Source organism: Convolutriloba macropyga, chromosome 3 (assembly GCF_964194025.1).
Source record: "Convolutriloba macropyga chromosome 3, txConMacr16.3, whole genome shotgun sequence".
In the NCBI taxonomy this organism is placed as follows: Eukaryota; Metazoa; Xenacoelomorpha; order Acoela; family Convolutidae; genus Convolutriloba; species Convolutriloba macropyga.
This window is the reverse complement of record NC_134470.1, coordinates 31152756-31178904: the sequence shown is the minus strand read 5'-3', so window position 1 is coordinate 31178904 and position 26149 is coordinate 31152756. Positions and strand designations below refer to the sequence as shown.

Sequence of the window (26149 nt, the reverse complement as noted above, 5' to 3'; positions counted from 1 at the left end):
TTCTTACGATGTTCGGGCAAGATGCATTTATTAAACTTAGGAGCCCAATTAGTCCTAGGAATTTGATAGAGACTCCGTATAAAGACAACACATTGGCGATTCAAAATTACATTTCTCCTCAAGAGAGTAGTAACGGCAGAAAGGGCTAAAATTCTCTCCACCATAAAAGGTGTAGGGGAGTCAGACCACAATTTTATAGCGCGTCATAGAGAGAAAGCACGCTATTGTGACTTCGAATAACTCAAAACAGCGGCCAACCCTGAACAGGAGTTAGTAATGTCGCGCAGAGACATGTCGCGAAATGTCGCGCAGAGAAGGAACAGGAGAAGATCAACACCAATGGTACTATACAGGACCTACAGGTAACCGATCCCTTTCTTAGTTTGTTCGGGCAAGATGCATCTATTAAACTTAGGAGCCCAATTAGTCCTAGGAGTTTGCTAGAGACTCCGTATAAAGACAACAAATTGGCGATTCAAAATTATATTTCTCCTCAAGAGAGTAGTAACGGCAGAAAGGGCTAAAATTCTCTCCATCATAAAAGGTGTAGTGGAGTCAGACCACAATTTTATAGCGCGTCTTAGAGAGGAAGCACGCTATTGTGACTTCGAAAAACTCAAAACAGCGGCCAACCCTGAACTGGAGTTAATAAAAATAAAGTTTATCTCAAGTTTGAGGGACACTGAAGCAAAACTTAGACTACTAGAAGGTAATAAAGCAAAACCAGCAATGTCGGTTCTTGAAATGAATGAGAGCTTACAGTTCAGAAGTTAAGCAATGGCTTTTGCAAGTTCTTCATCAGGTAATATTCTTTTACCGTGAAAGAAGAAGTTGTGTTCAACTTCGAAAAGACCTTTCAAAAACCAAATGAAAAAATTACGGCTAAAAAAGCAGCAACATGTGCACTAGGTGTGGAGTTAAGCCACTCCTTGGAAAACTGACATCTCAGATGCCTACTATAAAAACGATCTTGACGAAGAGGCAAAAGATATATGCACAATCAAACCATCTCAGGACTGTTCAAGATGTGCCGACTACCTCAGGAATTGAAGAACTCGTCTTCAATCTTGCAGAAATGCATCGAATCAACACTCAAAGGAATCAATGGTGTCGAAATAATTTTTTTAAAAAATGTGCTTTTCTATGGATCTACCAAGGAGCAGTTCGACAAGAGAATCCTTGCAGTCGAGAGTCGACTACGTGAGAAAAATTTAATATTGGTGACAAAAAATCTAACTCAAAACCAGTCGAAAGAGTTAATTTTTTTGGATACTCCTCTTCAAAGGAGGGAACAGCACTGGATCATAAACATGTTGAAACAAAAGCAAAAGCACCAACAAACAACAAACAACTCGAATAGTTTGTTGAGGTACTATTGTTTACGGAAGAATAATACCTAATTTTTCAACAAAAATTCTATCCTTGCATAACATGAGAAATAGCGTTTTCTCATGGGGCAAAATGCAACAAAAAGCCTTTGAAGAAAAAAAATGAATTATGTGCTAACCCAATAGTACAGCCAAAAAGAAGCAACAGTTACTACTGACGCCTCTAAAAAACCATTGGCGGGGTTCTTTCGAAAGAAGGACATCCAGTCATATATGTATCAAGAAAATTGACTCCAGCAGAGCAAAACTACTCAAACGTAGAGCGGGAAGCACTGGCAATTGTGTTTGTGGTCACAAGACTTAAGCAGTTCCTTCTTGGAAGACGATTTGCTCTACAGACTGACCAGAAAACACTCAAATATCTCTTTGCAACAGACGAGGATAACCCGAAGACAGCATCAGCTAGAATCACAAAAAGGGCAATTGCTCTAATGGGCTTCGACTATGAGTTAAAGTACACACCAGGTGTGCCTCGCAATCAATAACATCTCCTTCGCTCAGAGTGATTTGATGATCCAAGCAGAAATCAAAACCGAACTTGGAACAGACAGATTTTTCCAGAACATAAAGAAATGAATCAAAAGCGGCAGTTGGAAATAAGGTTCAGAAGCTGAAAAAGGATTCGAACGACAAAATGTTGCACTGACGATACACAGTGGAATCATCTTCCGAGGTGTTGTTCCTTTCATTCCACCCAAACTACGCATGAGAGATATCCTGGGAAGAATGCAACTGAGGCATCAGTTAGAATGATAGCGTGGTGGCCTGGCATTACCCAAGTAGTTCAAAACTTTGTTAGTAAAAGTATGAATTGTCAATTGAACAGGCCTAGCCTGGGAAAAACAGTCTCTACGTGGCCAGAAGCCGACGTTTGGGAACAGCTTCACATAGACTGGGGTTATGTTAAGGACCAAGGCAATATCTTAGTAATTGTTGACGCGGGTTCTGGTTGGATAGAAGCTTTCCCATTGGGAAATAGAACATCAGAAACAGATTAAATATATCTTAGTCAAATCTTTGCAAGATTCCGAATACCAGAAACTTTAATATCTGATAAGGGTCCTGAATTTGTTAGTGGTGACCTTAAAGAGTGGTGTGAATCACTGGGAATTAAGAAAATGGAATCACCCGTCTATCATCCAAGAGCTAATGGACTAGCTGAAAGGGCAATTCAGACAGTGAAGCGGGCACTTCAAGCATAGAGTCCCTATCTGAATGTTTCCTTTGGAGCATCACTACAAAGGACACTGATGGCACATCGCAGCACTTCAAAGACGAGGAACAAAACTCCAGCTGAACTACTCTTGGGACGCAGAGTGAGACTGCCGGCAAAAGCAGACTTCAACTTCTGGAAACCCAATCTATTCGAGAACAATGAAAACACGGAGATAGCTCCTGCTACCTTTATCATCAGGAAGGGCCTGAAAACATATTACATAAAGCTCAAAAAATCAACACTAACTATTCTAGAGAGCGACAACCATATTGCGAGACTAGACGAGGACAACTTGAAAACTGAACCAGCAGTGGAGGAGACCAAATCTGAATCAGAACCACAACTTCAGAACACAGATGTGGGACCTTCACATCAATGTGAAGCTTCTCCAGCCACATCATCTGCAGAACACCAACGACCCGAAACATCAGAGCCTTCACGATCATCAACAAGAAACAGAAAACAACCCGACAGATTTGGAGAACCTATACTCACAAACTTGCTTAAAAAAGGAGGGAGGATGCGATGGTTTCAAACCAGCATCAATCAACTTAGAAGTTTTAATAAAGTTTCAAAGAACAAACGAAGAACTTACCTGAAAAACTTTGTCAATAAGTAATGGCCACAAAACTAAACTCAATTCTAATTCAGTCTTGGCGCTATCATTATCCTGTTGACCTATCAACCATATGTCAGAAGCAATTTCTCCCACCAATAGAAACCTGATTCCAACATCCAGCGAATTCAAAATAATGAACTCGATTGTACTTAGACCATACTTGACAAAGAGGCAAAAGACATATGCACAATCAAAACATCTCAGGACTGTTCAAGATCTTCCGACTACCTCAGGGATTGAAGAACTCGTCTTCAATCTTGCAGAATTGCATCGAATCAACACTCAAAGGAATCAAAGGTGTTGAGATATTTCAAAAAAATGTGCTGGTCTATGGATCTACCAAGGTGCAGTTCGATAAGAGAATCCTTGCAGTCGAAAGTCGACTACGTGAGAAAAATTTAATATTAATGACAAAAAGCTAACTCAAAACCAGTCGAAAGAATTAAATTTTTTGGATACTCCTCTTCAAAGGAGGGAACTGCACTGGATCATAAACATGTTGAAAAATAAGCAAAAGCACCAACTAACAACAAACAACTCGAATAGTTTGTTGGGGTACTATTGTTTACGGAAGAATGATACCTAATTTTGCAACAAAAATGCTATCCCTGCATAACATGAGAAATAGCGTTTTCTTATGGGGCAAAATGCAACAAAAAGCCTTTGAAGAAATAAAAAAATGAATTATGTGCTAACCCACTAGTACAGTCATATAATCTACAAAAAGAAGCGACAGTTACTATTGAGGCCTCTGAAAAAGCCATTGGCGGGGTTCTTTCGCAAGAAGGACATCCAGTCATATATGTATCAAGAAAATTGACTCCTGCAGAGCAAAACTACTCAAACAACGTAGAGCAGGAAGCCTTTGCAATTGTGTTTTTGGTTTTGTGGTCACGAAACTTAAGCAATTCCTTCTTGGAAGACGATTTACCCTACAGACTGACCACAAAACACTCAAATATCTCTTTGCACCAGACGAGGAGATCCCGAAGACAGCGTCAGCTAGAATCACAACTTGGGCAATTGCTCTAATGGGCTTCGACTATGAGTTAAAGTACACACCAGGAGAGCTGATGCCCCACGCAGATGCTTTGAGCAGAATGAATTTTGACGAAGACAAACCCGACAACGATCGAGTGTGCCTCGCAATCAATAACATCTCCTTCGCTCAGAGTGATTTGATGATCCAAAGAGAAATCAAAACCGAACTTGGAACAGACAGATTTTTCCAGGACATAAAGAAATGAAGCAAAAGCGGCAGTTGGAAAAAATGTTTAGAAGCTGAAAAAGGATTCGAACGACAAAATGTTGCACTGACGATACACTGTGGAATCATCTTCCGAGGTGTTGTTCCTTTCATTCCACCCAAACTACGCATGAGAGATACCCTGGGAAGAATGCAACTGAGGCATCAGTTAGAATGATAGCGTGGTAGCCTGGCATTACCCAAGTCGTTCAAAACTTTGTCAGTAAAAGTAAGAATTGTCAATTGAACAGGCCTAGCCTGGGAAAAACAGTCTCTACGTGGCCAGAAGCCGACGTTTGAGAACGACTTGACATAGACTGGGGTTATGTTAAGGACCAAGGCAATATCTTAGTAATTTTCTGGTTGGACAGAAGCTTTCCCCGCGGGAAATAGAACATCAGAAACAGATAAAATATATTTTTGTTAAACTTTTGCAAGATTCCGAATACCAAAAACTTTAATATCTGATAATGGTCCTGAATTTGTAAGTGGTGACCTTAAAGAGTGGTGTGAATCACTGGGAATTAAGAAAATGGAATCACCCGTCTATCATCCAAGAGCTAATGGACTAGCTGAAAGGGCAATTCAGACAGTGAAGCGGGCACTTCAAGCATAGAGTCCCTATCTGAATGTTTCCTTTGGAGCATCACTACAAAGGACACTGATGGCACATCGCAGCACTTCAAAGACGAGGAACAAAACTCCAGCTGAACTACTCTTGGGACGCAGAGTGAGACTGCCGGCAAAAGCAGACTTCAACTTCTGGAAACCCAATCTATTCGAGAACAATGAAAACACGGAGATAGCTCCTGCTACCTTTATCATCAGGAAGGGCCTGAAAACATATTACATAAAGCTCAAAAAATCAACACTAACTATTCTAGAGAGCGACAACCATATTGCGAGACTAGACGAGGACAACTTGAAAACTGAACCAGCAGTGGAGGAGACCAAATCTGAATCAGAACCACAACTTCAGAACACAGATGTGGGACCTTCACATCAATATGAAGCTTCTCCAGCCACATCATCTGCAGAACACCAACGACCCGAACCATCAGAGCCTTCACGATCATCAACAAGAAACAGAAAACAACCAGACAGATTTGGAGAACCTATACTCACAAACTTGCTTAAAAAGGAGGGAGGACGCGATGGTTTCAAACCAGCATCAATCAACTTAGAAGTTTTAATAAAGTTTCAAAGAACGAACGGAGAACTTACCTGAAAAACTTTGTCAATAAATAATGGCCACAAAACTAAACTCAATTCTAATTCAGTCTTGGCGCTATCATTATCCTATTGACCTATCAATCATATGTCAGAAGCAATTTCTCCCACCAATAGAAACCTGATTCCAACATCCAGCGAACTCAAACTAATGAACTCGATTGTACTTAGACCATATATGATTCTCATGAATTGTTGATGAAAATAGAAACTCACCTCTGGGATTCGGAACTAAAATCAATTCGCATGTCAATCATGTAAAATATTTTTAGCTAATCTAAATTTTCGCTGTGTATTTTCGCATTATAAGTACTACCAATACGAGCTAATGTTTGTATTTTTTCAGTTGCAGTTTTAATTTAAAATTCAACTTACTGAATTCTTTCGACTTTGTCTGGAATTTCAATGGCATCTTTTGAAGAGGTTCCGTCTTTTCAGGGCGTCAAATTTGTCATCAACTGTTTTTCTGAATGCAAAATCTCTCATGACAAATTATGATTTTAATTTTTTTCCATGGAGCAATAAAATATCACTCAGACCGATCACTAGTCAGCTCAGACTTTTTTTGCTCCGCCTCTTTCTGTAGTTGATCAAAAGGCGGACTATGATAGAGACCTGTTGAGCTATCGTTACGGGTCTTAAACTGATTTTATGCTGTATTATTTACCTTGCGTTGTTTTATTTACCTTTATCTAGATATTAATTTCTTCCAGGTAAGCAAATTATGATACATAATGCCAAGACATGCAGGATCTTGATTTTCTTGACCAAAATTGGTGTGTTTTAACAAGCTCTAATTAAGATTTCTTAACCGTTAAATTTTCGCTTCTCTTGTCAGAATCATGACAAAATTCCCATGTTGAAATGATAATTGTACTAGCCATTCAATTGATCAGTGGAAGTCCTGGCTCGATTCTGCATTGTTAGTTAAACCTTAGCTGCAGAGGCTAATCATACTTCCCAGCTAAACATGCCTTCTGTTGAATTATCGTTACAGGTTGTTTAAACAGATCTTACAATGTTTTAGTTGCATTGAGTATTCACACTATTTAAAACTCAAGAAGATGAAGACTTGTTAGATCATTTAAAAGAGAGTAAGGTTAAGTTTAACCTCCGCCTCTTGGGAACATGCTTTACTTCCCAGGATAAGAATTTGTCCCAATAACTTGCCAACTTTGTCTTCTCTTATACAAGTACAATGTGATGCGAGTTCATACAACACTATGAATTCTTAGGTGCTGTTCCAACCATTTGCTTGGTGAGAGTTTGCATTATTCAGAAAAACAAATAAGAGGGCTCTCACTATTTGAACTCAAATCACTTAACTTGAAACAGCCTGTGTAAGATTTCTAATACTGCGAAGCTTCCTTAAATGGTTACGACTCAACTTCTCTGTCAGCGAACAGATATTATTCTTGCACAGTCTATCAATACCTGCAAAAGGTAGTTGAACTTGCAAGACTTTGCAGTAAGATGGTTGTTCCGACCCCTCTTGAATTCTGTTTTTATTCATATTTTCAATTTTGGCCGATCGATATATTCATCGTAGAGAGTTGAGACTGGTATCATTAGAAAGCTCGTCCAGCGTAGAATATGGAATTTAACAGAAATTTTTGATTTTCGTTTTTTACAGTGAATTATCGAGGTTTAAACTTTTGAGAAATTTAGAGCGAATTCTGTTTTTATTCACATTTTCCGTAAATTTTTGGCTAAAATTTTGGCTAAATATTTAAAAAATCAGCCGTTTTCATCAAAAACTACCCGAACTACCCTTAGTCCACTTTGATTAACTTTGCCGGAAGTACACACCCAAACAAAATCTCTGTAGACCACTAAGAGAGCCATTCCTACTTCCACTTCCCTTGAGAGTAGTCTGGAATTCAAATTTTGCCGTTTTTACTAACCTTACTCTATGAATATCAAAAACGCAGCAATTATTATTGATCTTTTAACTAACAAACTGTCTAGATATATAACATTCGAAACAATTGAGTGTATTTATTGAACGAACAGCCACAGCAAGGCTAGTTTTTATTTAAGCTTGGACTGTTACAATCCAAAAATAATTCGGATTTTAATCAGTCGATCTTTTATTTTTAAAAAAATCGTTTAAACGTTAATTAAAGAAAGAACAGTTCAAACCAAAGCTCACTGTAAATAGGTCCATTTGGCTTCCTAAGCAGTTCGAAATCAAAATATCTGGCATCTGTTGTTGAAAGATTATGTCCGTTTTGACTTTTAAAAATGTTTGATATTTAAATAAACAATGGCTTATTGAACTTAGCACCATTTTTCTGTTAATGGGACTACTTGTAGCTTAGTGCTATCAAAGAAAGAATGCTTCTTCTTTCTCCCTTTTCTACTGAATTGAAATTATATCTTTTTGTGGTTTAACGTGGTAAGTTGTGGTTTTCTGGCTTTGATACTACTAGATTTTTTTTAATTTTTAGGCATCAGCACATTATTCACGTTTTTTTTCCTTTTCTCACATTATCACATTACTGAAATTTCGCAAATTACATTATTGGGGTTAAAAATAAGGCACAACTGGCCCCATAAAAGCTTTTAAAGGCATGGATTATGGTTTCAACGGCTTCGACACCCCTTTCTCGAAGAACGAAATGGAATTTTTTACATTTGGCTTTAACAGTCCTTTTTAATTTATTAGTCGTATGACAATTCTCGGATAATTCCAGGTCTCAATGATTTTTATGGAGGAATAAATGAGCCTATATTCTGATTTCAGTGGATAGCTGATGGCTTTTATGACTTTAAAAACAATTGTTTTCAGAAAATTAATAAAAAAACATCTTTTCACGTCTCATTTTTCATTTATGTCAGTTTTTTACCTAGTCTTGTTAAATACAGGTTACATAATAAATTATTGTTGATTGGAAGGTGCAGGTGTAGAACAACTAATGTTTTTAAAGATTTCGTTATGAATTTACTGGCTGCGACTCAAGTTTTTCAAAAAAAACAACAAATTTCTTTTTGATTTTTGAACATATTTGACGTTCTTTCTGTAATATAGGACATATTCTGATTAGTTACAGGTACCAAGCGCCTGCTTTGGACAATTGAACAAAACTATCTAATTATTTCATTTTGTAGCTTATGATTTTTGTGGTGCTCGGTCTATTAGAATAAGGTCTAAGCTGTAATCGGAAAGAGAATATTCAACGCACAACTTTATTCAATGAAAGATAAGGCAGAACTGCAATTGACTTTTTGTCAGTCTGCACATTAGTGCGTGGTATCAGTCAACTTTAAACATAAGAGACAATCGTCGGACGATTGCACATGGTTAACAATGTTAAGATATACATACTGCATGAAGGAAATATTAATTTACTGCACTCTTTTGCCCTTTTTCTCTTTTTTGTCTACTTCTTACCTATTCTCATTAATGAGAGAAAGGCTCATTTTGACGTTCCAACGTTCCGAGTTGGCAAAATTCTGCTAGAGATCTTAGAGCTGAATGGAACTGTTCCATAGTTTCCCCTTTCTGTTGTCGTCTTGTGAGCAATAGGTAACGGTCGAATGTGACGTTCCGTTGTCGTATGAACGTCAGCTCTAGTTCCTCCCAAAGTTGCTGTGTTGTGATGTTCTCGACGTTAGTATGGGGGTATTTCCTTGTATGCATTCTTCGTCCTTCGATTCCAATGTTTAGGTAAATCATTGATTTTGCTCGCTTATCTGCGATGTCCCATGGCTTATTGCCACACAGCACCCCTATTCTGTCAAATAGGTTACACTCGTTTTTCCATTTGGCTACTGCCTCATTGTATCTTGTTAGCCTCTCTCTTTCCATCGTCTAGGTTGGATTTTGTACTGGTTGTTCTTCTACTGGCTCTGGGGTATAACTGATTGTTGTTGGTTCCTCTCTTAGGAGGTCGTCAAGTTCTATATTTGTCTTTGCGACTAGGGCCATTTTCAATTGACTTCTCCACTTTTCCCATGGTGTTGGTGGGTTTGAGCTGGGTTTTTCCCAGAATGGGTCTACCAAGACCTAGTATCGTTTTTCCTTTTTTAGCTGACTGCGCCATGTGGTGCTCGGTCTATTAGAATAAGGTCTAAGCTGTAATCGAAAAGAGAATATTCAACGCACAACTTTATTCAATGAAAGATAAGGCAGAACTGCAATTGACCTTTTGTCAGTCTGCACATTAGTGCGTGGTATCAGTCAACTTTAAACATAAGAGACAATCGTCGGACGATTGCACATGGTTAACAATGTTAAGATATACATACTGCATGAAGGAACTATTAATTTACTGCATCATAACATACGTAGGATAAGATTGTTTATAATGGTAATGCTCATGTACCACATTTCCCCCGGGAGAAATAACAGTTTTTTAAAATTTTGTTATGCGATTGCAATGACATCTAAGTCAAAGTTCATGAGGGCTTAGTTCTCTCTCTCTCTCTCTCTCTCTCTCTCTCTCTCTCTATCTCTCTTGCATCTTGTGATTGGAGCGATATCTCCAGCACCTGTTCTTCGGCCCGGGATGAAATCGGCTCAGTCTCCGCAGGCTCTTGTGTTTGGCCTGATACTGGTGAGGTACTTCTACGCTCATCTTCCTGTCCTTGTGTGGAATCGTCCTGCGCACTTGAACCAGGTTGGAAGTTTGCTATGCCTTTGGAGCCTTTGATTGGAATGCTGGTTTGAGCTTCATCTGTGTCGTCGTCGGTGGATAAAGTCTCAATCTGTCCAAATTTTGTTGGCTTCTTTGTGAGTCTATTACTTCGTCGTGGCTTTTTGCCTTGGTTTATTTTGTGTATGTCTATCGGCTCTTGTGGTTCATAGTCTGCGTCTTTTAGGTTGGCTTCAGCCGATGCCTCGTGGGCTGGAATGGTATGGTCTTCGTCTTCTTCTTGCGAGGATGCGTATTGGTCTTTATGTATTTTCTTCGCGTCCACTTTTTTAGGAGACTGTACATATTTCATTTTTGGAGGAACTTTTGTCCGATGAACTTTAGCGAGGTTGGCCAGGTTGGGGTTGGTAGGCGAGTCTTGTTGCTTTTTACGGTGGTGCGTTTCAATTTTGTCATTTGTTCTTTTTGGTGGACGTTCATTGTTCGCTGTAGCTTTTCGTGGTGATTAATGACCGTCTTTCGTGCCGCAAATTGAATAAGAGGAATTTGAGGTTGTGCGGGCGTACCGAATCTAGCTACCTCAGACTTGTGTAAAACGGTGTCGTCTTTTCCCGGGTATTTAATCGTTAGTGTTGAGCCGGAGGTTTTGACTAGTGCTGCCCCTTCTGGTATTGCTTCATACAGGCCTTGTAGTTGTTTCTTGATGCGTGTTGAAGCAATTGTTTTCCATGCTAATTGTAGGCCTTTGCTGGATTCGGCGACCAGTTCCAGCTTTGATTGGGGGGTCATTCGGAATGTTCGAGGGATCTCGCCGGTGTCATTTTTAGCTGCTCTGAGCATCCTTTCTTTTGAAGTACGCACCTCCTCGTCGCTGTTGAGGTACTCTTGTTCCCACCGTTCGTCGGATATCAGCTCGTCCGCTCCCATGATGTTGTCATCTAAATAATCAGGTTGTACATTTGGCCATTTTAAATTTCTACTATCAGGTTTTGAAGTTAAATTGGTTATTGGAGTATTGGTGGGGCGCCCAAAATGCGCTTCGAATGGTGATATATTGGTTGCTTTTTTCCGACATATTCTTAGTTCTTGGGCGATTTGTATTAAAGACTGTTTTATATTAAACGGGTGTTGGTTTGGGTCTAGCTTGATGCATCCTAGTCTTCGTTTGACCGTTTGGATTAATCTTTCAAAGAGGCCTATCGATCTATGGTCGTTTGCAGGTGCAAATATTATTCTTAAGTTGTTTCTGTTGCACAATCTCTAATTGTATTACCTTTTTGGCATCTAGCTTGGTCCATTCGTATAGATCTAGGTACCCCATTTATGGACATATATTTATTTAGGAAGTGTTCTATGTTTATTGCATTCGCGTGATTGTATAATTTAAGAGATGGGAATTTGGAAAATCGATCGATGCATGCGAGAAAGTATACTTCTCTTCCTTGACCGTCTACTATTGGTCCACCAAAGTCTATTTGGATTTCTTTGTTTGGTTGGACGCATGGTTTAATTGGTGACCATCTTGTTTTTGGTATTATACTTTTAAGGTTCTTACCGAATTCAGTGCAGTGGCGGCATGTTTTTGCCTTGTTTATCAGATCTGTGTTAATGAAAGGCCACCATAGTCTATTCGCTAGTTCTGTCATTCCCCATGAGCCCGAATGGGTGGCATGAAGAACGTCAATGACTGCTTCTTTAAGTGCATTGGGAATCGTGAGGCGGTTGTCAAGTAGTATGCAGCCATCGTTTACGCTCAATTGGTTCCAGTGGGCGTATATCTGTTTGCTCACTGCTTTGCATCGGCGTTCATCGTTCTGGATGATGCAATCTCGGATCTCTCTTAGAACACTGTCCTGTTTGTCATAGCTGCTTTTAATGTCGAGCTGAATACGTCTCTGATTGCTTTGTCCAGTGTTGTATTTGATGTTGTTGGTTCTTCTTGCTGGGGCAGCGGGTTGTTGTCTTCTTTGCTGGGGCTCAGGTAGGTGGTGAATGAGAGTGGACATTTTCCTGGGCTCTTTGGGGGAATGTTTTGTGTTTGATCTTGGTCTGCTTGCCTTTCTGAAGAATTTTGTTTTTGGGTTAGCAACTGGTTGTTATTCGAGTTATTTGGCAAATGCGATTTTGCAATCGCTTGTTGTGTGACTTTTTTCTCAATTACGTCATTTCTTGTCACGCGGTTTTCTAAATTGGGATTGAATTGTTGTCTCCGTAGGCTGTAATTATGCTGTTTTGAACTACTTTTGTTTTTGTCTTATGATTTTGTGCTCTAGGCACTTTGATTTTGGAATCGTCCCGCGGTGATTTTCTCGGACGGCCTCTTTGACGTTTAATTACAGTCGTTGTATTTGATGTCTTGGAACTGTCGTGCGACTAGGTAATATGGGAAATTTTTGTTGATCTACCGTGTTGTCTAATTGCATTAATTGTTTTAACTATAGCATCTATTTGTGCTATTACAAAGTCTTCATCGTACATACTAATTGGTTTTGCGGCGCCGTGGGGGTTTCTGGATATGTAATCTGTGAGGCCCATCTTTGATCCTGGTATATGTTTGATATTAAAGTGGAATAGAATTAGCCGATCGCACCAGCGGGTTAATCTGCTTTGGTGTGCTTTTGTTGATTTATCTTTAAGTATGGATAGAAGTGCTCGATGGTCTGTTTGTACAGTGAAATATTGACCATACAAAAAATGCTTAAAATGTTCGAGTGACCAAACTATGACTAAGAGTTCGAGCTCGTTAATGCTATATTTTTCTTCAGCTTTGTTTAGAAAACGCGAGGCGCATGCTATTGTTTCCCAACCGTTGTTCGATTCCTGCTCGAGCACTGCTCCGAGTCCGGATCGTGATGCATCTGTACGTACTCGTGTTTTTCTCGATTGATCGAAGTGCGTGTTTTCGGTTTTTTTCATGTGCTCTTTTATTTTCGAATGCTGTTTGGTGTTTTGTAGTCCATACGTATTTATTATCTTTTTTCAGTAATTCTCGAAAGATTCTGCTTTGTGTTGCTAAATTCGGAACGAAATTTGATAGATGATGTACACTACATAGGAAAGATTTAAGTTGTTTACATGTGCTGGGTGCCTTCAAGCTTTGTATGGCTTCGGTTTTGGTGATTAATGGTTTTATACCATGTTGATTGATTTCAAATCCTAGCCATTCTACTTTATTTTTTGCGAAATGACATTTTTCTAAGTTTATTCTTAAATTTTCCTTGTCAAGTCTTTCTAGACATTCGAATACTTGTTCTTTATGGTTTTTTATTCCTCAGCCCGTGACAATTATTATGTCGTCCAGGAAACTATATGTGTTTTTGAGGCCCCTTAGTGTGGTATCTATTGGTTTTTGGAATTCTGCGAGCACATCTGTTAAACCATAGAAACCTGTTATGAATCTGTATGTTCCTGTGGCTCGACCGCCTATGATATTAAAACTGCAATGTTTTGCGGTTGCCTCGTCGAGTGGTATTTGACTATATGCGTATCTTAGGTCGATGGTGGAAAAAAGTACTTCGCTTTCGTGCGACGATTCCGAGATTGACTTTGCGATATTGTCCATCAGGCAGTCCATATTTTGCATTTGGTATTTGTTTTTGTGAATCGCTTTCTTTATGACTTTGGAGTCCATGGCAAGTGTTATTGTTGTGTCTCGTTTGACTGTTATTACCATAGGTGAAATAAAGTTTTTGTCACTGCATTTGTCCAGTTTGATTATGTTGCCACTCTTTCGTAATTTTTTGAATTCTTCTTCTACCTGTGATTGTAGGTGGATTGGTATTCTCCGTCCTCTTTGGTGAACGGGCGTAAAGTTTGTTTTGAGTTTTGACTTAACTGTATGGTTTTTGATCGTCCTATCCTTTTTATTAGGTTGGGAAATTTTTTAGATAAATCTGTTTTTAAGTTTTGTCCTTCAAAGTTTTGTATCAGTGCAATTTGCTTACCTTCCGATCTTGGGGAGGGTTGTTGATTGACCTGTATTCCGAGCCCTTAAAATAAGTCTCGTCCTATGATCGCTCTGTGGTTGTTGGGTACCACGATGAGGTCAGCTCTTCCGGCATTCCAACCATTACATTCTATGTCACAGTATAGTGTGCCGACATTTCGGATTGGTGTATTCGTAAAGCTGCGCAAGTTTGTGGGATTCGTCTTACGACTTCACCAGCTGTTTCTATCTCCGTCCTCTATCTCATGCGCCATTCTTTCCGTTACTAAGCTTTTTGAGCTACCTGAATCCACCATTACCCAGTATTTGGTGTTCCCAAACTTGATGTGAAGTTTTGTGGGTGTGGGTGATGTTTCGGTGGGGGAAATTAAGTTGACCATGTAGTCGTCTTCCGAATTCTCTCTGATGCTTCCTATTTCGTTGTTTAATGAGACCATATTTATTTGTTCCTCGTTCTGTGTTTCGTCTGGTTCTATTATTTCGTTGACATTACGATTGTTTGTGTATCTGTTCAGATTGGACCTGCAGACTTCCGCTAAGTGATTGGGTTTATTGCATCTTCTGCACGTCTGTCGAATTGTCTGGCACTTACTTCGATGTTCTTGTGTCCAAGGTTGTCCGCAGTTACGACAGTTATGTTGCTGGAATTGTTGTCTGTTTGACTGGTATGAATTGCCTCTGGGCGATTGGTAATTGCCTCGGGGCTGGCTAAAATTGCCTCGGTAATTTCCCCGGTATCTCGAACTAGAGATGGCTAGGACTGGCTCCGATCGTCCTACTATTGATACCATTGAGGGGTCTGTAGTGTTCTTGGCTTGTATAGCTAATTGGCTTCGTGCGCCTAACTCGATGCTAATGGCTAATTCAAGTGCCTTTTCTGGTTCTAATGTTACCTTTAAAAGTTCTTTCTGAATCTCGGGGTCGATCGTGTTGGTTGTAAAGATGTCTCGTAACAAGTCGCCTTCCAACGTTCCGAGTTGGCAAAATTCTGCTAGAGATCTTAGAGCTGAATGGAACTGTTCCATAGTTTCCCCTTTCTGTTGTCGTCTTGTGAGCAATAGGTAACGGTCGAATGTGACGTTCCGTTGTCGTATGAACGTCAGCTCTAGTTCCTCCCAAAGTTGCTGTGTTGTGATGTTCTCGACGTTAGTATGGGGGTATTTCCTTGTATGCATTCTTCGTCCTTCGATTCCAATGTTTAGGTAAATCATTGATTTTGCTCGCTTATCTGCGATGTCCCATGGCTTATTGCCACACAGCACCCCTATTCTGTCAAATAGGTTACACTCGTTTTTCCATTTGGCTACTGCCTCATTGTATCTTGTTAGCCTCTCTCTTTCCATCGTCTAGGTTGGATTTTGTACTGGTTGTTCTTCTACTGGCTCTGGGGTATAACTGATTGTTGTTGGTTCCTCTCTTAGGAGGTCGTCAAGTTCTATATTTGTCTTTGCGACTAGGGCCATTTTCAATTGACTTCTCCACTTTTCCCATGGTGTTGGTGGGTTTGAGCTGGGTTTTTCCCAGAATGGGTCTACCAAGACCTAGTATCGTTTTTCCTTTTTCAGCTGACTGCGCCATGTGGTGCTCGGTCTATTAGAATAAGGTCTAAGCTGTAATCGAAAAGAGAATATTCAACGCACAACTTTATTCAATGAAAGATAAGGCAGAACTGCAATTGACCTTTTGTCAGTCTGCACATTAGTGCGTGGTATCAGTCAACTTTAAACATAAGAGACAATCGTCGGACGATTTCACATGGTTAACAATGTTAAGATATACATACTGCATGAAGGAAATATTAATTTACTGCACTCTTTTGCCCTTTTTCTCTTTTTTGTCTACTTCTTACCTATTCTCATTAATGAGAGAAAGGCTCATTTTGACGTTCTCCTAGGGGCAAAATATGGCCTTACGGCATCGACAGCGTTTTCTCGAAAGTTTTGATTGAATTTTTGTTTGTTGTCTATATTTGTTGTTCTTTCTGTAAATGAAAAACGAATAATGACAAGACTTGATGGCCTCTTATGGAGGCGTTTGTGATCATAAAACATTTGCATAACTTTTATTTAATATCGAATGGTTTTCATTACATTGAAATTAATAGATTTTTTTAAAAAATAAGCGAATTTATAAACTTTGCAGTTTTTTTTCTTTTTTGTCTTAACGTCACGAAGCCTAATAATGGATTGATCCACATCTTTTATTTTGAAGTACAAATTATTTTGTTCGGTTTCAGCTTTATCTGACAATTTTTGACTTTGTTAATAAGTCTGTCTTTTTTTTAACTTGGACATAAAGTTTTGGATGTAATTAAAATTTGTTGTTATTGTTGTTTGACTTTGTTGTTCGTCGTGGTTTGCTTTCTTAGTAATGGCTGATCTCATCTATCTAATGCAGCGTTTCTTACTCCATTGAATTATTTGCGCTGGAGGCAATCTTTTCGTTCGCACGTCAATTTTTTTTGATAAATACTTGAATTTTTGTGGTTCTCTATCTGTTCCTCATTTGGTAGACAATTATGCCAGAGTTGTGAAAGAGCGGGGTCGGAACCTTATGCGCAATCGCACTTTACCGAGCCTCCTTGTCTTAGTTTTTTTCTGAAAAATTAATTTTCGTCGTTACCTTTTTTACGACGAGATTGACACTTTTTCTTTTAATGTTGCTACCATTTCTGAAAAATTAAAAAACAATTAAGTTCAACGACATGAAAACCATTAGCTATCAACTGAATAAATTCAATAGCTTCATTTAGAAATTCAAAAAAAATTGCGCCTGTCATTATCCAGAACGTCACATGTTTTTAAACGAACAAATACAAAAATCAAAAAGAAAAGTCGGTTCGATTTTGCGAGGCAGCGGTGTCCAAGTCTATAAAACCATAATCTATTCACCTAAATTACTAAATTCTAATATCATTAACGCTTTCTTCTAACATCAATAATGCGATAAGTGACTTTTCATAAAACGGGGCGAAACAACGCAAGAAAACCTCAAAAATTGGTAAATGTCTGAAAATAAAATTAAGAAAGACATGGAAACTTGTCGTATCAAGGCCAAAAAACAGTTATTTAAAAGATAAAGCTCCAATTGAGACCACCCTTTAATTCTTTTGAAAAAGAATGTAGCCACCCTCATTGTGGCAATTACACTAGAAGGTGGCAGAATTAAGAGTAGAAGTGGCAAATCTTGGTTTTTTAAAATCATACCTCATAACATATTAATTTTTTATTGCTTAGGAAGCCAATTAGGGCATGTCACTAAATGTACTATTTCAACGGATAACAAAAAATAAGGGATTCGAAAAAATAAATTATGAAAGATTAATTTTCAAAATATTAACACAAACTTTTAGCATAAAAGGTCGGTTTAGACAACTCATCAACTTTTTCTCTTTGAGACTATCATTAACAATTTTAGCACAAATTGATCAAATTTTAACAGAATTTACCAAAAATATGAACAAAGCAAAAGAAGTTAGGTTTAGGTTCACAAAAGTTTCAACTTCAGTTAACGGAGGTTTAGATTTTTGTGGTCCTTAACCTAATTTCCGTTGTTTTGTTCATATTTGTGGTAAACTCTGCTAAAAATTTGATCAACTTGTGCTAAAAATATGATAAAATTTTTACTGATAGTCTCAAAAATATAGAGTTGATGATTTGTCTAAGCCAACTTTTTTTGAAAATTTTGGATCAATTCCTTGAAAATTACTTGGAAAAGAAAAATTCAAGAATTCTTTTTAAATTGAAATTCTGCGCTTGACAAGTTTTTTATTCATACAACTCGCAACTCCATACGATGAATATATCGATTGGCGAAAATTAATTCAATTATTAAAAAAAAACGTTGAGCATATAGTTCCTCCCCCACAAAAAGGGGTCTGAACAATTGGCTAGTATATCTTACTTTAATTCTTCCTTCCGCATTGACCTATTTCACAAAAAAGTTTTCTGTTAAGCCCAAAAATTAGGAGAAAATAACTTTAGAAAATTGCCTATTTTAGTCGATAATTGGTACTTAATCAAGAGTTCCGTTAACCTCCGGCCCACAAATTAATCCAACAAAAGTTTGAAAAATTTGAAAATAGTTATTTTGAAATTTTTTTATTTTGGTGTCAGAAAGTTAGGGAGAAAGCAATTTTAAAAGAAGAAGAGGCCATCCGAAAATAAAAAAAACTCATTTAGTCAGTGATTACGCTAACTATTTTACTCATTGAAATTCTCTTCCCGTTTTTGTTAGTGTAACTATTTCATTAACTCAAATTAATTATCTAAAATCAACAATCTTTCATATATTTTCAATAAACTATTTCAACGCTCAGGTTGATTCCACAGTAATTAAGCAAGAATAAGGGTGTAACGCCATTTCCGCTTTTAAATAGCGGGGAAAAGAATACACTCTTTACTCCACTCTTATTACACTCTAAAAATTACTTATGATTACACTCTTTAGTGGAATTTTTTGTAGGGAAAAGAGTGGAAGAGTTTAATTTTAAAGAAATTACACTCTTAGAAATACACTACAATTTTAAAGAAATTACACTCTTAGAAATACACTACAATTACACTGCTTTGTCCACTTTTTTGAAATTTATCTTTTTTTTATCATCTAAATTAAAAATGAAAACAGAGGAGGGTAAAAAAACTTATCATACTGGAAAACCTCGGAAAACGGTTTTTCAGCTTGAGTTGAGAAACTTCCGACACTATATCAGCTAATTTATATCAAAAATCGACTTTTCGTACGATTGAAACCGACAAAAACGACAATTTCTTAAGTTTGAATCCGACGAAATTCTCAAAACCTGTATTTTTCAAAAAAAAAAACGAGGAAAAGAGTGTAAAGACTGTAAAAATAATATTTTTACACCGTTAGTGCCCCGCTTATTAAGGGCTGACTTCCATTTTAATTTTAAGGTCTAATTTAATGGTGTAAACGATAGAAAAAGAGTGTGAAAGAATAGAGAAAGAAGAGTGCATAAAAGTCTTAATGGTGTAATCAAAAGAGTGTAACAATTTTTTTAATGGTGTTATCAAAAGAGTGTAACAATTAGTTTTTATGGCGTAATCCAAAGAGTCTAAAAATAAGTTAATTCACTCTTATTCCACCTTTAAATCTTAGGGTTACTTACACTTTTAAATTATACTTTGTCCACCCTTATTAGGCGGGGCACTAACGGTATAAAATATTAATTTTACACTCTTTACACATTTCCCCGTTATTTTTTGGGGGAAATTCTCGGCCGGGGACGAAATCTGAGAAAATTTGTAAATTAAGTCTACGCTCGTCTTTATAAACAATAAATTGTTTATTTTATATCCAACACAGCAAACACCTATTTTTTGGATATTAATTGCAGACGACGGTCATCACTCATCGAAATTAGGCCAATTAAAATTTGGCAATTTTACACAATGAAAATGTTCAATTGACAATTCACTTGTTTTTTATAGCTACGGCCATCAACTGAACAGTTGAGCAGTTTAGTGAACCACAAATCAGCAGTTAATTTGATTTTTCAAAGCATACAATGCGCTTTTCTCGTAGGTTCTTTTTGCTCTCCCCATTTTGATCAAGCAAGAACAAAAAAGAACTCATCAACTAAACAATTTAGATTTATTGTTTCGGCTTTGTACTGCAACCAATTTTTTAAAAGACAGGATATTGGCTTTAAAAAAATTAAGTGGGGGGTTTCTATCTAAAATTAAGTGGGTTTTTTTCAGTTCGGTTTTTTCTGAAACTGATGATATTGGTATGTGTTGATCTGCAAGTGGCCTTCGGTAACAGCAATTCCTATTGGAATGAACTTTTATGGAATCTATTATTAATTAAATTTTCCTTAATCTCTGTGCCATTAAAACACTGTCAGCGTGTTCCATTATTGTTTAAATCTGAGACAGTTCCCGGACATAAAGACAAGACAATTTCATACTGCGCAAGTCTTACTGAAATTCTCATTTCATTATGATTCAGAGCTATGATCATGTCACTTTTTACCCTTGGCAGTCTAAATCCAAGTCTTGGCCAAGACTTGGCAAGTCTGAATCCAAGCGTTAGCTTGGAGAATCTCAATCGAAGTCTAAATAGTCGACAAGAGGTCCAGAAAACGCGAAAAATAGCCGACCAATTGACCAAAATGGGCCCGCAAGCGTAGCAAAAAATAACCAAAATATTTTTCCTGTAATTTTTTCTCTGCTAGCAATGCCAAACATAAATTCAAGATCTGAGATATGCTTCAATTTTAGTCAATTATTGTGAAATTTGGGCGGAAAAAAGGCTGAAACGGCCGCAAAACGGCTGAAAACGGCCTAGAAATACAATATGACCCAATAAGACCCCCTGGGCTCCTCTAGTTCCCTTGGGAATATTTGGTATCAATTGGTAACAGTTTTGAAGGACCCCGGGAGAGTGAGTGAAAAATAGGCTCGAAATCGAAAACGTTGCGAAAATTTGGTTTTGACTTGGGAATCAACTTGCAAGTGTTATGCAAGTCTTGAACAGGACTTCTCAGACTTTTAAGACTGGTAATTAGGGTTGTACAGTACTGAAAAACGAAATAAGACTATTATTCACACTACTTGTCTGGTACTGATATTGATTTGGAGTTTGGTCCGGGTTGTCAGTAAATTTACCCGCGCAAATGTAGGTTTTTGGCTTTTATTTGATTTATCCGTTATAAAATCCCTTTGACAAAAAAAACGCTTTTTAAAAAGCCACTCGTAGAATGCTTTTGTAGCCTGTGAATTTTCATATCTTACTTGTGTCCACGTGTTTTCCAACTTTTCCTGGATCTCTTCAGCAGTTAAAGAAGGAAACTCTTCAGACAGAGGGAACCGAATAGAGGGATCGAACTTCTTCTTAATGGGGTCTTCTTCTTCGTCATCTTCAGATCTACCGTCTGCTTGGTTTGGATCCGTATTTTGAGTACTGAAGCAAAAATTATAAGATGAATTGTCAGTGATAACAAAGCAAAAAAGAATGGCAGCGGAGAGGTATAAAATTAATTTAATAAACTAGTTGTGATAAAGCTATTGATACATTATATTTAAAAAACATCTTTTGAAATATAAAAATTTCCTCAAACGCAAAAAGTGAATAAAAACAAGTATTGAAAGAGATTAAGTAATGAATAGTAGGCTCTAAACATTTACAAAAGGAAAAGAAAAGAAAAAATTAATTTCTTATTTTTTGTCGTTGAACTCTCTAAAATATTTTTTATGTTCTTGAGTCATGTTATGTTGTTTGCGTGCCGGGAACTGCATCCAAATGAACAAATGTGATACTTCTGGTGTTTACGGAAACAATGAGAACCACTTTTTTGAGAGAACAACGAAAAAACTAAAAAAAAAAGCTGTTAATACTTTGCTGGCTTCTACGGCCATTTGTACAGACTGCTTTTTGCCCAAATTAGGGTTTCCATTTTGTACACTAGCGTAGGCAATTTTGGAACATAATTACAACTTTTTTAATTTAAAAGCTCTAACATGATCTTTAATTAAGTGTTGTGAATTAAGCTAAAACCTCATCCCATGGATCGTTTGAAAAATAAATTGAATGAACAGACCTTTGGCCAGATATTGGATATGATGTGACATTAAAGTTACCGAAATGATATTTCAGGGTCAATGAAAAAAGTAAAAGTATAGAATATTTTAGGGGAAAACCACTTGAAGAAATGGCAGTTTTATCTCTTTTCATTTCTTTGACTTGAGAGACTTAGATTCACTTGCATTATTGCGCTTTCCAGTTGTCTCATTTTAAATAGCAGAGCAGTTGAAACAGCGAAGTTAATTAAATGAATTAGAAAAAAACATAGCAGGACAACTCCTGAAATACAATCCAAGGAATTGAACGAAAAACAAGCCTAATGTACCTGACCAGCAGATCAATTGAACAATCCCAGCCAAAAAGACGAAATCTCAAAAGTTGAGAAAATAAAAGAATCAAACTAAACAAAAAAAAACAATTATTCCTAAAACTCTTGAAGCTTTTAACCTGAAGGCCATTTATGACACAATGCAATATAGTCATTAACTCACGCAAAAGACTCGAAAGAAGTTAATTTGACACTAAAGCTAGATAATCTCGAAAAAAATTACAAACGCTTCAAAAAGAAATGTGAAAAATGCTTCAAATGAAAAAAAAATTTAAAGATATTTTTTTGAAAATGTGTCTGGAAAAAATGTTCAAATTCTTTTTTTCTCTGTGGAGTTCTGTCTTGTAATTCATCTGCAACATTTAAAAGGTTTCGTTGGCCACTAAAGATAGTTAAACTCAGAAAATGACAAAAACAATCAAAAATTTGAAAACAATCAAAAAAAATTAATTGCAAGCATTATTTAAAAAATTACTTATATTTGCAATCTAAAAAAACCGAAAACTATTCTGTTGCCACTAGAAACTCTGCAAAAACGTACTAGCAAACTCAATAGCAGCAAACCCCTGGCCACTGAGGAAAAAGACTAAAATTCCAGGAAATCAAATAAAAAATTACAATTTGAAAATGGCTAAAATTTGTAATAATAAAATCTCGAAACACATTCCCCATTATCACTAGAAACTATGCAGTAACCTAACCTATTATCAAAACCTAAGGAAAATGTTTTGGCTGTTCAGGTTAGAGAAACCTAAAAATTGACAACCATTTTCAAAAATTTGAAAAATTTGGCTTATGCCATGGCCAATAAAAATTTTGCAGCAAAACTATTAGCAAATGCTAGACGAGATTACTTAACCCCTGGAGCTGGAAAACTTGAATAATGACAATTAATGTCAGAAAATTGGAAAAAACTGCAAGTTTTATCAAAAAAATTGGTAAAATTCGTGAAGTTGAAAACCATTCCATTACAACTAGAAACTCTAAAATAACCTATTATTGTGACACTAAGAGCTGAAACAACAAAAAGATTCAAAAAAACTTTTTAAAAATTTTAAAAATTAGAATAAATTACCGTGTTTATGTTTGATGTAGCAATACATATAGCTCTTAAAATGGCCATAAAAAGTAATTACGTCTTGCAAAAGACCTTTACCAACTTTTACAAGCCTCAATTTCAGACTGATCCAACAAAAAATCCGAAAAAAGACGAAACAATTGGAACATTTTGGGCTCAAAAACATCCGAAAATGACCTGTTAACCTTGAACTACGGCCACTCTATGTACTTGAAGAACAACTAAACGCGGTTAAGGGCCTCTAGTGAAACTCGATGCCAGCTGAGCTGTACCTGTTTATACCGTTTTGAAAGCTCAAAGTAATGAAAAAAGGTGTGAAAACATCTTACAAAAATTAAAAAAAGACAGAGCACCAATACAATCCAATTCTTGGATTGTAAAAACAGTGTTTCATAGTTACTTGAGAACAATTTCCGGGCCATGTTCTCCTGTTAATAATAGGTTCCATCTGACTGCTAATTGAATTGATCGCAAGAACACTTTTTTAACGTCACAAAGAAAAGATTTAAATATGACAATCAATAACAATAAAAAAAATATTTTTTTAACATTTCTCCGCACTTCCCAATTGATATTTGATGGAGCAATAAACATACGCTTTCAGATTGATTCGAAATTGGTTGAAACGAGAAATCACCATGCAAAAGAGTAACTTCATTATTTTTTGTTGATTTGATTTCATATGATTTCACTTGTTTGATTTCATTTGATTTCACTTGTTTGATTTCATTTGATTTCATTTGTTTTTCGTTAACCACAAACTTTTGATTTCATTTGTATTTCGTTAACCACAAACTTTATTCTTTCTACTGGTGCTTCTTTTGAGTTTTAAATATCCATGAAATTCTGTTTAAATTTACAGAATAATCAACAACACAATTGGTTTTTATCTGGTAAAATGATGTATTTTTTTATAATAATGTAATTGAGAAGTATGTTGGAACATTTTATGCTAAGGACAGTCTCGCGCGAGACGTCTTGTTTTACTTTCAGAGAAGTTAATCACTATTACTGTCAAAACTAGAAGGCAAGACAAAACTATAAAAGGAATTTTCATATTAGTTTTTGTCTTATTGAGTACAAAGTAGAGTAAAAGTTGAAGCCATTGTTCAGTTAGAGAGAATTGTCCACAAGTTTTCTAAAAGTCAAACTAAATTTTTACGGCATTGTTTTCCTGGAACAAATTTTATTAGAAGATTTTTGTTGTCAGCATATCAGATACCAAAGTTGCATAGATACAATAAGAGAACTGATCTTTTGTTTAAAACTTTCGTAAAAAATAGCTGCACATCTTAAAGAACTTTTTTAAGGTTTTATTTTTTTAAATGCCACAAAATATTAACAACTAACTCGAGCTTTCCATTTCCACCCATTGCACCTTTTGAGTTCCTAGCACCCTCGCCGTCCTCAGATCCACTTATATTTGCCAACCGGTCTTTGTCCAGACACGTTTTTGGTCTGTTCTTTTGACCTTCAAGCTCTGAGAGTTCACCCAAGGTCATCAGTTGAGCTGACATGTGAGGAGGTGCACTTTTGCTGTTCCTCAACGCTTTCAAAAACTCTGAATCAAATCTGGATCTGGACTGTTTGCAGAGGTTGTTGCTGAACTGTTGCATCTGTTTCGTGTTTGTTGCAGTGACGGGGACTTGTTGGTTTGTCATTTTGGTATGAGACGTGACTCCGTTGCTGCCATCGCCGGGATTCGAACCTAGGTTGTTCTCTATCAACTTGGATTTTGACACATTGTGTTCGTTTTGCGAAGTGTCTGCCATATTGCATCAGAGAGTAAGCTAAATACAAAAGGACGGCTTTTTTGTGGGCTAAAATTTTTTTGCCCGTCCAAACTGGTCTTCAACAGGAAATTCAGTCAAAATCTATTGGCTACAAAACATTCCATTTGCTCACCAGATAAATATAACAATTCTGGGCATCTTTGATCGATTAAAAATATCTACCCATAATTCTAAATTGTGCTTTCTCTGAATGGAATAACTTTTTATTTTGTCATTCGCATGCCAACTTATTTGTGTGCGGGATTCAAGTTACCCTATTGGAATCCCATTTACCCTAAAATGTCTTCGAAGTTTGCATTTATATTTCAGGGCTAACTGCGATAGGATTGCAGGCTCTCAATTTCTTGTAGATAAATTTTTTCTGTGTTTCAATAGTCTAAAGGAGTCTTCAACCATGGAAAGGAAAAAATTAACTAACCTAAATGTTCTGATGATGAAAAGGAGAAATTGTTCCGAAATATATAAATTTTTCCAGTCTCAAGGTTCTGGTTTCTCCGCTTAAATGCAAGAGACTGAGGACGAGAAAAACGGTCCAGGATGTCTAATTTAAAGTGATATCGATTTCCCACTTCTGTAGGATCCGTTTTCACCAATTAGACAATAAGAACGCAGCTGAATTGGCCTCTATATGTCTGGATTTCTTCTCAGAATATATACGACCATTCGAAAACAGAAACAATAAAAGCTTCCGATGCGAAACAAAATGCCAAATCACACAAAAGCCATAACAGTTATATCATTTTGCACTGTTGACTATACCAGACGTTCTGCAAATAGTTGATTACAAGAGGCTTTTTAGTTATAGATATAAATATTAAAACTGCTAAGCAATGTGTAATAAGAGGTCGATTCAGACTGACCAAGATTTTATTTTGCTCGAGCACAATTGGAATCAGCAAAGCGAGTTTTAGAAGAGTTTAATCACTTGTTTTGACAAGCTTCAGTAATTTGATACGACCATCAAAAAGCAGATCAAAATGAACAAACCGCATAAAAGCCGCACCTAAGTTATATATCAAGCAGATCAAAGCGTGGGCAGGTTGTAAATTTTGGTGTATTCATTATATTTTGAGCAGTTTTAATCACTTGAAAATGTGGCACGTCTTTGATAATGACGGAGGCGTTGGTTTCTTAATATTATAATTACAGGCCTCGTTTTGAA

At 36.9% G+C, this 26149-nt stretch overlaps 1 protein-coding gene across 1 annotated transcript in view; it reads right to left on the bottom strand.

Annotated features, from left to right (window-relative positions):
* Positions 1-25892, bottom strand: part of LOC142336996 (uncharacterized) — a 46242-nt gene extending 20350 nt beyond the window's left edge. Inside the window, exons 1-3 of the mRNA XM_075386004.1 lie at positions 25406-25892; positions 24545-24984; positions 20999-21167 (exon numbers count right to left, since the gene is read on the bottom strand). Coding sequence (XP_075242119.1) covers positions 20999-21167; positions 24545-24966 — 591 coding nt within the window. The 5' untranslated portion in view covers positions 24967-24984; positions 25406-25892. The remainder of the gene's footprint in view (positions 1-20998; positions 21168-24544; positions 24985-25405) is intronic.
* Positions 25893-26149: the final 257 nt, after the last annotated feature.